The 11,358-nt window shown below is 46.0% G+C and overlaps 1 protein-coding gene across 2 annotated transcripts; it reads left to right on the forward strand.

The window, feature by feature from the left end:
- Positions 1-435: 435 nt before the first annotated feature.
- hdx (highly divergent homeobox) lies at positions 436-11,357 on the forward strand. 2 transcript variants are annotated; one of them, XM_056438758.1, is made up of 11 exons: positions 436-1,261; positions 4,040-4,195; positions 4,781-4,927; positions 5,048-6,244; positions 6,338-6,394; positions 6,545-6,733; positions 9,064-9,262; positions 9,356-9,435; positions 10,444-10,539; positions 10,641-10,763; positions 10,856-11,357. In XM_056438758.1, exons 2-11 carry the CDS (start codon positions 4,136-4,138, stop codon positions 11,105-11,107), a joined length of 2,400 nt encoding a protein of 799 aa, XP_056294733.1. In that variant the 5' UTR covers positions 436-1,261; positions 4,040-4,135; the 3' UTR covers positions 11,108-11,357. The 2 variants fall into 2 exon arrangements, with proteins under 2 accessions (XP_056294733.1, XP_056294734.1); XM_056438759.1 differs by having other exon boundaries at positions 6,587-6,733.
- Position 11,358: the final 1 nt, after the last annotated feature.

Below are 11,358 nucleotides of genomic sequence, written 5' to 3' on the forward strand. Positions count from 1 at the left end.
GACACGACACGTGATTACATGATTTGTACTTTCACAAATGTGTGTCATCATTAGTCTGCACGTCACGTGTGCATGGTTGCCACATCACAAATCACAACGCAAGGGGTCATGCTTATATGTCATATTTTTATTTATTTTGTATTATCTGTGGATGAGGAAATCAGCATCAGTTGTCAGCCGCTGCATGAGCTCCACTGAGAGAAACAGCGCCCCCTGCTGCGCACCTGGGACACAGGTGACGTCATGGATGAAAACAGCAGCCCCTTCACACACACACACACACACACACACACACACACACACACACACACAAATAAGTCTCACTTAAGACATATGGAAGGTGGAGAAAGTAGCAAGAGGTAGGATGGATGGATAAATAGACGCACAGTGGGAACAGATCACGAAACACAAGGATCATATAACTTATTTTATTTATGGTACACAGAACCGACAAAACAAAACAAAGTGCATATAGATCTACAACATCTAAAAGAATTAAGGGATGCTTATATGACTGTAATAAGTTGGTTGTATTTCTGACGGTGCAGTGTTACAGGATGAGATGTTGAGTGATGTTGCTATAATAAAACAGCTGTGACGTGGTATCTCTTCCCTTCATTTGATCACGAAGATTAATAATAGAAAATAAAAAAGTGATATTCATTGCAGGGATCTAGTTCAGTTCATTGTTGTTTACAACGTAAGTACAATGATGTAATGTGAACCAATCTTCTTTTTTTAAATGCTAATTTACATATTTTGAAATCATAATCGATAATAATTCACTAATAATAATTGATGAAAAGTTTATAACAACACATTTAAAAATAAAATAGAGTGTCATAAGTGTCTATACCCCGCAGGGAATCAGTCTATTTAAACATGTAGGTACAGTACAGTACAGTAAATAAAGAAGAAAACACTTCAAAGGGATACTTTGACATGCCGACCAGGTCGCGAGCCATTAACAATCCAAAAGTTTCGTCTGTGACCTCCTCCTCCCTCCTCTTCCTCCTCCTCCTCCAGCGGCCCTCTGAACAAAGTCACCGGTGGGCGGGACCACGGCGCGGGCTCTTCAGCCCCCTTCCGCTGGCACAGCGGTGATCTCGAGCTCCCATTGGCTGCCGTCTGCGTACACGTCACAATCATGATTAGAATTGATGATCGGACGTTCTGATTTCATTGTCTGAGCGAAGGGGGGAAACCCGGCGGAGAAATCTGCTGAATTCTCAACGCTCGTCTGATTTTAACATCAAATATGGTAAGTGGCAGAGTGACTTCACTCTTAGCTCCAGGGACCCGGGCGAAGAAAACAAAAAAATCCTCGAGTCCGCCGGCGGAGGTGGGGGTCGGGAAATCAAGAGAATTGGAGGAAAAGTTGAGCTGCGGCTATCCGCGGGGGTGAAGCTATGCTAACCGCTAGCTTAGCGCCCGGCTGGCTCCGCTGCGGCCGCCGCCGCTCGGGCCTGCAGGCTAACGGAAGCCGTGTTCGTGTGCCCGTTGTTTGTTTACCGTCCCGGGCTCGCGCCGGCGTGTTGGTAAAGTTATGGCACGCGGAATAGAGCGACTGAATCCCTCCCCCCCTTCCCTTCCCTCCCCCCCTACTGCGGTGCTAGTCGGACGTGCCCACGCGTTTGTTCGCCTGTTTCTCCCCGTAGTGTGTCCATGTTGACTGCAGCCATGCGCAGTCCGCCTGCCCAAATAAACCCTCTGGATGCTTATTGGTCCCGCGACCTTCACGTGCGTGACACATTCCGTCATCACCGACAACCACAGACGCAAATAACCCGGTTCACGGCTGTGTGTTCAGGAGGGTTTCTAAGGTTAGGTTGGGCTGCCTGTACACACGCGCACGCACGTACACTCACACACACCGTGGCTTTGAAACTCGTCACCCTGGATCTCATTTCAAATGGTGTGTGTGTGTGCGTGCGTGCACACAGAAAAATAAAGTTGGCAACTGGAACCGAAAATGGTTCTTTAGAGTGATGCCATCGAAGAACCTTTCAAACCATTTCCTTAAATAGTTCTTGAAGGAACCTAGAAAGGTGTCTCAAAGAACCTTCAAAACATGGTTCTTAAAGGCACCATTTCCAAAAGTGTTCTCCAGTAGGTGATGGTTCTTTGTAAAACCACAAAACCTTTTAAAGAACAATTTAAGAACCATTATTTGTCTGTGTGTGGGATCTTCATATTTAGAACCTTTAAAAAAAAAGTTATTTAAGGCATTATTTTTGGTTCCACAAAGAACCTTTCAAACCAGGGTTCTTTAAAGAACCATTTCCTTAAATAGTTATTCAAAGAACCTATAAAGGTATCTTAAATAACCTTCGATTAGATCTTTAAGGCACCATTTCTGTGCCTTAACCAGGGTTCTTTAAAGAATTTCCTTAAATAGTTCAAAGAACCTATAAAAGTGTCCCAAAGAACCTTAAAATAAAGGTTATTTAAGGCACCATTTCTGGTTCCACAAATAACCTTTCAAACCAGGGTTCTTTAAAGAACCAATTCCTTAAAGAGTTCTTCAAAGAACCTATCGAGGTGTCTCAAATGGAAAAATGGCTTCCCAGTAGGTGATGGTTCTTCATAGAACCACAAAGCCTAGTAATGAACCATTTAAGAACCATTATTGTTCTGTGTGTGTGTTTGTATGTGTGTGTGTGTGTGTGTGTGCCACATTGAAAGATAGCTTGCAGTCAAAATGACATTTGGAGCTGGATTTAAAATAATAAATTGACTCGAGCGTGCTTATGACACATGATCATGTTTAGTTTTTTCACAAACACATACAATCAATACTTATGAATGAATAAATACGCATTAATAACTGCATTTGAATGGTTCTCGCTCTCAGTAGACGAGTACAATGTCTCCCTGGGGACAACGTGGGCTGAGAGAGTTCCTGATGCCACACAGCGGCACAGACGATTCTCCCTTGACTGACAGCGAGTTGCGTATCCAACAGCTTCACAATGCTGGAAGTAACTTTTGTTTCCAAAAAGTGATATCATATCATATATTACAAAGCAAAGGGTTGATCCAAGCATCGGATATATATTATATTTGTTCTTATATTCTTTATTCTTATACTTCTTATTCCTACACACAGAATAATAATGGTTCTTTTAACGGCTTTGTGGTTCCACGAAGAACCATCAACTACTGAAGAACCATTCTTTCATTTTAGGCACCATTATAGGTTCTTTAAAGAACCCTGGTTTGAAAGGTTTGTTGTGGTACCAGAAATGTTGCCCTAAAGAACCATGTTTTGAAGGTTCTTTGAGACACCTTTGAAGAACTCTTTAAGGAAATGGGTCTCTGAAGAACCCTGGTTTGAGAGGTTCTTTGTGGAACCAGAAATGGTTCCTCTGTATGACATCACTCTGAAGAACCATTTTCAGTTCCAGATGGCACTTTCAATTTAAATATTTGCCCGCAAGCTCTCATCAACCTTGGCCTGCAGGAAACTCACGATTTATAAAAACAAAACCGAGTTCAGTTTTTAGGTCTGACGGCTGATTTCTCTATTCGCGATGCAGAGATAAGTTTGTAACCAGAGGCACCTCTCAGTCCGGAAATACACACACACACACACACACACACACACCATTGTTCGAATCTGATATGACCTTTGAAGGTCAGACTGAAACGTTGCATGTTTCTGTGAGGATGCGGATGTCCTCTTTCAGCTCAGTCCATTTAGATTGCAGATTCTGAATAGAGTTTTTCTCTGTTGAGTCAGATTTCCACTTGGACTTCTCACCTGCTCTTGTAATCGCCGATACTCACATTGCCTGAAACCAGAAGAATAAATCAACTTAAACTTAGAAGTTGTTAGACCGTTATTATACACCACCGGGCATCCTTTGTTTACGCTTTTTACATCTCTCCACTACCAGAAAGGAGCGCTTGTCTTTTATCCAGAAGCATGCCGACGGATAGAGTTGTTATGACTCTGTCATTCTCTTCTTCTTCTTCTTCTTCTAAAATGTATTTACACTCTTACGCGTGGCGTTGTCTGCGTTGCTTTCCCCTCCAGCCACATTTCCCCGCGGTGTGCCAGGTCCACTGAGACGCGATGAGTGCGGTCGAACGTGCGCTGATCTAGAAACATGGAGGTTTTGCTGTGACCGGCATGGCGGCCCCGTTCCCCTCCAGAATGGATGCATGGGCAGAGCGGCGCGGCCTGCAGACTGTGAGTATATGTCACAACAGGTGTCCTCAGAAGCAGAAGCAGAAACATTTATTTGCTGCGTGTGTTAGACGCACGAAGAATCTGACTTGGCGGCCGGTGTGTACTTTAGACAAACAAACAAAACAACAACAATCAACAGTCAACATAGTGCAATCATTCAAACATTACATTTACAACGGTTTAAAGTAAAAGTGCACACACAGATAACAGTGCTGTAGACAAGGTGATGTAAGCGTGTGTGTGTGTTAAAGTGACATGTGAAGTTAAATATTAAATATAAGGAGGTGTGCAGGTGACTCGTAGGAAATTGTGGAGCTCAAAAATAAAATAAAAGACATGAACATGACATCATGACACATTGAAAACAAAGGGAGTCGTAATCTTGAGACCGTGCGGTGCCATTGTCGGAAGGGTAGAACTTCGTAACGGCCCGTGCATTTTTTCTAAATTGATGTTTTAAATTGAGAAAATGTTGGCGACAAAAAACCTTCACACGTCATGGCGTCAAAGTGCTTTATCTCTCTGACCCAATCGCACCGACCGCAATCCGCCCGTGAGTTCTTTGTCTCCGTCCCCGTGTCCCAGATGAACCTGCGGTCGGTGTTCACGGCCGAGCAGCAGCGGATCCTGGAGCGGTACTACGACAACGGGATGACCAATCAGAGCAAGGCCTGCTTCCAGCACATCCTGCAGTGTGCTCAGGAGTCCAAGCTGGACTTCAGCGTGGTCCGGGTAGGCCCGATACATGTGAAGCGGCAGCTCTGTCCTTTGATGTTTGCGGTGCGAGGGCCCTGAGACCGTGAGTCTCTGTGTTCAGTGACATCATTGAGCCGATTGCTCTTCTCCCCGCAGACGTGGGTTGGCAACAAAAGACGTAAGATCGCCTCCAAGGTGGAGAACGGAGGCGTGTCTCATTCCTTATCCAGTCACGGACTCGCCGGGGGATTGCTGTCCAGCCACTCGCTGGCCGGGGGGCCGCTGTCCAATCACGGCCCGGCGTCGGGGCCACTGCTGCCCGCCGAACTGGCAGCGGGGCGGAACATCCCGAATCGCGTCCACCTCCTCCCTCCGTCCTCGTCCTTCCCCTCGTTCTCGTCGACGTCTTCCTCCCCTTCGTCCTCCTCTCCCCACAGCAGCGGAAGCCACAACAACAACAACAACAACGACGTCATCCTGACGGGGATTTACTCGCTCAACTCCGTCCCTCGCTCGAGGCCGAGACCCCTGGCGGCGCCCCCCTCCCGGTCGGACCCCGAGCCGCCGTCGCTGAGCAGCCGGGCCCCGCAGAGCAGGATTGGCTCCGCCTCCTCGCCCGTCCGCTCCAAGATGATCTCGCTCTCTCAAAACCTCCCACCCCTCGTCACTTCCGCCTCAGGGCCTTTAGTCTACACTGCAGTCAGGAAGGGAGCTCCGTCCCTCGGGGAGGCCGGGCTCAGTGCAGGAGCAGGGGTGGTACCTCACAGCTGGACCCGGCAGTACGGCGCGGCGCAAACTCGCCCGTGGTCCTCGTCCTCGCAGCCCCAAATTCAGCCTCAGTCCAGACCTCACTCCAACCCGCAACCTCAGCCGCCGGCGCCGGCGCCGCCCGCCCCTCAGAAGACGACGCGGGTCACCCTCCCAGTGCAAAGCTCCGGGCCCTCCTCTGGACAGACACCCCGCATCCAGCAGGTCTTCACCTTGTCGGAGGGAAGCGGGGGGGACCGGCTTCGGTCGAGCCACGAGTCGGCCCATAAAAGCCCGGAGGCGGCGGCGGCGGCGGCGGCGCCACCGCACCCCCGGGACGGCGGTCAGAACTTCTCCATCGCGATGGAAACCGGAGACGAAGAAAACGAGTGGCAAAGGGAAGAGGAGATGGCCAATATGGCCGCCCAGTCGCAGCACCTCCGCCGGGAGCAGGCGTCACGGAGCCCGACCGGGTCCGAAGCGAGGGGGGGCCGCACGCCGCCCGCGACTAGCCCCCGACCCGCGCTGTTCCACAGCAACACAACTCTTCCGGGCAGCTACGCCATCACAGCACAGACCTCACTCCCGGGGGACTCCGGCTCACAGGTAAGAGAGTTCGGAGCGAGTCCGACGCTTTCCTTCAAAACGAACTGAGAGACTTGAACCCAACTGTGTGTGTGTGTGTGTGTGTGTGTCCAGACTTCACTTGGTGTGTCCGCCGCCCCCTGGGTTATCAGCAACTCCAGAAAGAGAACAGTCAGTACTTTTTTTTTAATGTTCTTGTCACTTTAAACACTTTGAATATAGAATATTAGAATATGGGGGGGGGGGGCACATTTTAAAAGGTACCAGGTGTACTTGTATGGTTATTGCACACTGATACTGACCCAGTCGGCTTTCCATCAGCGGGACTCTTCCGGAGTTAAACGAAGGGTTTCGTGTTTCCAGCTGCAGGATCGGACCCAGTTCAGCGACGGGGATCTGGTCCAGCTGAAGCGCTACTGGGACCGCGGCATGACCAGCCTGGGCTCGGTGTGCCGGGAAAAGATCACCGCCGCGGCCGACCAGCTCAACGTGGACCCTGAAATAGTCAAGGTAACCGACTCCACGCGGTTAAAGAATACCTTTGTGTGTGTGTGTATTACCGTATGTAGCGCGTTGTTCTTAGTTAAGCCGCTAAAGAGCTCCAGACACGTTGAGCTGCTTTTCCTCACGCGAATAACACGAGGTCGTGTCATTCTTTTCCTTTTGTTTTTATTTGATGTCGCAGAAAAAACGTTAACTACGTACACAAAATACATAAACTCTATCTTATGATCATACGGTATGTTACGATACGTTACGGTATGTTACGATACGTTGCGGTATGTTACGATACGTTGCGATATGTTACGGTATGTTACGGTATGTTGCGATACGTTACGGTATGTTACCATACGTTGCGATATGATACGATATGTTACGGTATGTTACCATACGTTACGATATGTTACGCTATGTTACGATATGTTACGGTATGTTACCATACGTTGCGATATGATAAGATGTGTTACTGTATGTTACGATATATTACGATATGATACGGTATGTTACGATATAATACAGTATGTTATGATATGTTACGATATGATACGGTATGTTACGATATTATACAGTATGTTATGATATGTTACGATATGATACGGTATGTTACGATATTTTACTGTATATTACGATATGTTATGGTATGTTACGATATGATACAATATGTTACAATACGTTACGATATGATACGGTATTTTACGATATGTTACGAAATGTTACAGTTTGATACGATATGGTGCGATACGATATGATACGGTATGTTACGATATGTGACGGTATGTGACGGTATGTTACCATACGTTGCGATATGATAAGATATGTTACTGTATGTTACGATATATTATGATATACGGTATGTTACGATATGTTACTGTAGAACAACTATGTGCTCTAGTGCCTAATGGCAGCTCGTTGCACCTGCTGCTGTCATGACGTCATTAAATCTCCGTCCAGGGAGCGTCTGTCATTAACATAAATTATTCCATAATTCAGAAAGTACATTGTAAACTTTCCTGAAATTCTGGTTTATCAAATAATACACTTGTGGCTCTTGCGCCGTATATTATTAGCACTGATGCATCTAGCTGTCTGCAGTACCCTTGAAACTAAAGAGACGTCTGGCCGGTCCTCGGCGAGCACGACCATTTGACTGAACTTTAGAGAAAGAGAAACTTTTCTAGGTCACAGATGTTTTCTGACTTACTTGCTCAAAGTTGTGTAAAGTCACGTAGTTATTTATCAGGGTCACCGTAGGAATGCCCGGTGGGCTAAATATAGACACACACGCATGACCCGCTGCCATTACTGCAATATTTATTGCCCGAAAGGAGAAGCTTTGGCCATGCAGAGAAACATGTGCACCATCAGGATGATGACCAATCATTGTGATAATCAAACCGCTTGATATGTATTTTAGTTTAGCCTCCATTTATTTTGTGTAAAGATTTTGTTGTTGTTGATTTATCCCAACTTAACCATCACATGTGTCACACTTTATTTTGAAAAAGGTTATTGGTATAGCGGACCCCAGCCGGACAATAGTGAAGCGTACTGATGTTTCTAGAATTGCTTTTATTAATGTTCAACCATGAGCTTTGTTGGCGAATTTAAATGTAAGAGTTTCTCTTTTTCCATTTAATTTTCAGAAATCACCGGAAGAGCGAATAAATAAAAACAGAAATGAGCTCTTACGAGTGTAAACATTAATTAGATGATATTCATATATACATGTGGACATTAATCACAACATGTTCTCTTTCTTAAAGGTAACATATTACTGAAAACTAGCATTAGCATCTTATTACAATTCATTTTACAAGTTATTAACAAATAAAGTCACTAAACATGTAGTCAAAGCCCAAATAAAACATAAAGTAACGGGTTCCTGTTCCAGCTCGGTGTTTAGTAGTTCATGAAGTAACTTATGTACTTCAGAAAAATACTCATGAACACCTTTTCCTTCAGTACACCGTCAGCTAACGTACTTTTTGCGAAGTCATGTTACGAGATTTACATCTACTTCCGGAAGAGCTTCAAAATAAAAGGACCTAAAACACACAAAGGCACTTACAAAATAAAGGCTTGCGGGAAATAGTCACCGCATTAACAGAATCTTTTCAGTCATTTCCAATTGGATGATGACAAATCATTGTGCTAATGAAACCGCTTGATATTTATTTCGTTTAGCCTCCATTTATTTTGCGTACATATTTGTTTCATCGTAACCACATTTGTCACACTTTATTCTGAAAAGGTTATTGGCACCATTTGATTTGTAGTCGAGCATTTCTACCTCACCGTCCGTTGACAATCTACCGTTTGTCGTCTCGTCCAACCGGCAGACGTGGATCAGCAACCGGCGGAGGAAGTACCGCCTGATGGGCATCGACATCCCTCCGCCTAAAGGCGGGCCCGCCGTGTTCTCGACCTCTTCCCCCGGAAACGAATCCCCGGTGGGCCTCGGCCCCGACGAGGTGGGCCTCAGAACGCCCGAGCTCGAGGACGACTTGAACTACGAGGGCTCCGTCTGCCTGTCGGAAGGTGAGGCCGCTGGCACAAACATCGGTGTGTGTGTGTGTGTGTGTGTGTGAACCGTGCACCTCAGCAGCCGTGCAATCTTCTTTTTGCTTCTAGACGGCACCATCGAATCGCGGCACGGAGACGAAGAAGACGGGATCGACGCGTCCACCGCGATGCCGCTGGCCAATACTGTGGTACGTCGTTATTACTTTGATATTACGGCACAGTTAACATTTAACGGGGTCGTCACGAGGTCGTCCACGCTACTTAAACACGCGAGTGTTCGTCAAACACGGCTGGTCTCTGACGAATGTTCTGTGTGTAGCAGAAAACTCTTTTGTACCGTAAAGTGTTCGACACAATAATACAGTCAATAACAGAAACAGAACATAATTCGATTCAGTTTTTTGTGTGTAGCCCGATATCACAAATTACAAATTTGCCTCAGAGGGCTTTACAATACATGAGTGTAAATATGATTTGAGAGATGTTTGTAAGTTCACGGTACAAAAGGCTAAAAAAGGGATTAAAAGAAGATGTATTTCTGTTGTAGGGGTTCAATTATGGAATAATGTTGAAATGGATGTAAGAATGGTGAACTCCTTTTTGGTTTTCAAGGGAATTATTTATAAAACAATTCTTGAGAGTTATAAATGTAATTAAAAACTTATTAATATGGAAGATGTATGTGGTAGTATATATAAATATATTTTGTTTTTTATTTTGTTCATTGTTGGGTTTTTTTGTCGTTGTTTTATTTTCTTCTTTATTTTATATTAATTTTCTGATTTATTTTTATTTCAATTTAGGATAGGAATTTATAAGCATTTATTGCTTCTACCTATACCTTTTCAGTCTTTCTCTTTTGTATATTATATAGGATAATATTGTATTTGATTTGATTGACTGAATAAAAAATACAAACAAACAAACAAACAATCTGTACACATCCCTGACCTTTGACCTTTCACATTGAATCAGGAAAAACTCCCAAAAAATAGATAAAAACCCTTTCACGGGGATAAAAGTGAAGAAAGCTTCAGGAGAGCAACAGAGGAGGTTCCCCCTCCAGGATGGAGAGAATAATAGATGTCATGTGACCAGAAGGATGAAGCGTTACAGAGTTATAACACATTAAAATCCAGAGCAGATCTAGTCGTATTGATCTAATCTCTGTGTCTTTTCTTTTTCTTTTTTAATAGAAGGTTGAAGTAATTTACGAAGAATACGGAGCCAATGAAGATGGAGACTTAATGGCCTCAGACCTCGAGCAAATGCAGAGCCTGCTGGAATTCAAGGTGAGGACGAACACGGGGGCCTTGTGGTTAATACGAGACGCTGAATAAAAAGCTCTTCAGATAACGTCTCTTGCTTCCTTTTCTTGCTCTCAACGTTCCAGCACGAGGAGGTGCAGTTCTTAGAGATCGAGCTAGAGAACCAAAAACAAAAGTACGACGAGCTGGCGAGCTTCACGAAGAGCCTGCTCGTCGCCGTGAGGAGCAACGACCTCGAGAGACAGCAGGTGCGCTCGAGGAAAAAGAAAAAAACACACCGCCTCCCGTCGGCGGACATTTCTCACCCGCCGTCGTTCTGTGTGTGTGTGTGTTTTTCTAGGAGCTCGTGGCCAGTCTACCTCAGCCTTCCGACCAGGACTGGGACATGACGGAGGAGAGCGGAGCGCGGCCCGCCGACGCCGCGTCCTTCCACCGCGACGGCTCCCCGATGGCCGGGGCGGAGAGTCCGTCGGGCCCGAACGGAGACGTCCCGCCGGTCTCCGAAAACGAAGACGACGCGCCGAGCGACGCGACTGAGCCCTCTGCATCAGAGGAGCGGCGGCGGGAGGAGGCGTTCACGGAACTCGAGTGACCGCGGCGTCGGACGTCCGCTCTCATAAAGACTCATCCAGGTGTTTCCGCACTCCACGTAGAAGCCGTCTTTTTTGGTCTCTCGACACGCATCGACACAAACACTCTGGTAACCTCACGCTCCACGCCCAGTGCCTGTGGAGCAACGCTTCAATACGACTGTTGTGGGCTGACAAAATGCCTTTTTTACTGCATATCATCTGCCTTGCTCCGGACCGGTCCGGGGAGAACAATAAACAACCTCTAACTTAC

Source organism: Pseudoliparis swirei, chromosome 19 (assembly GCF_029220125.1).
Source record: "Pseudoliparis swirei isolate HS2019 ecotype Mariana Trench chromosome 19, NWPU_hadal_v1, whole genome shotgun sequence".
NCBI lineage: Eukaryota > Metazoa > Chordata > Actinopteri > Perciformes > Liparidae > Pseudoliparis > Pseudoliparis swirei.

Coding starts and splice junctions, on each gene's coding strand:
- hdx (XM_056438758.1), top strand. CDS start 4,136: ATGGCGGCCCCGTTCCCCTCCAGAATGGATGCATGGGCAGAGCGGCGC. Junction 4,196..4,780: donor AGCGGCGCGGCCTGCAGACT/GTGAGTATATGT, acceptor CCCGTGTCCCAG/ATGAACCTGCGGTCGGTGTT. Junction 6,734..9,063: donor TGGACCCTGAAATAGTCAAG/GTAACCGACTCC, acceptor TCCAACCGGCAG/ACGTGGATCAGCAACCGGCG.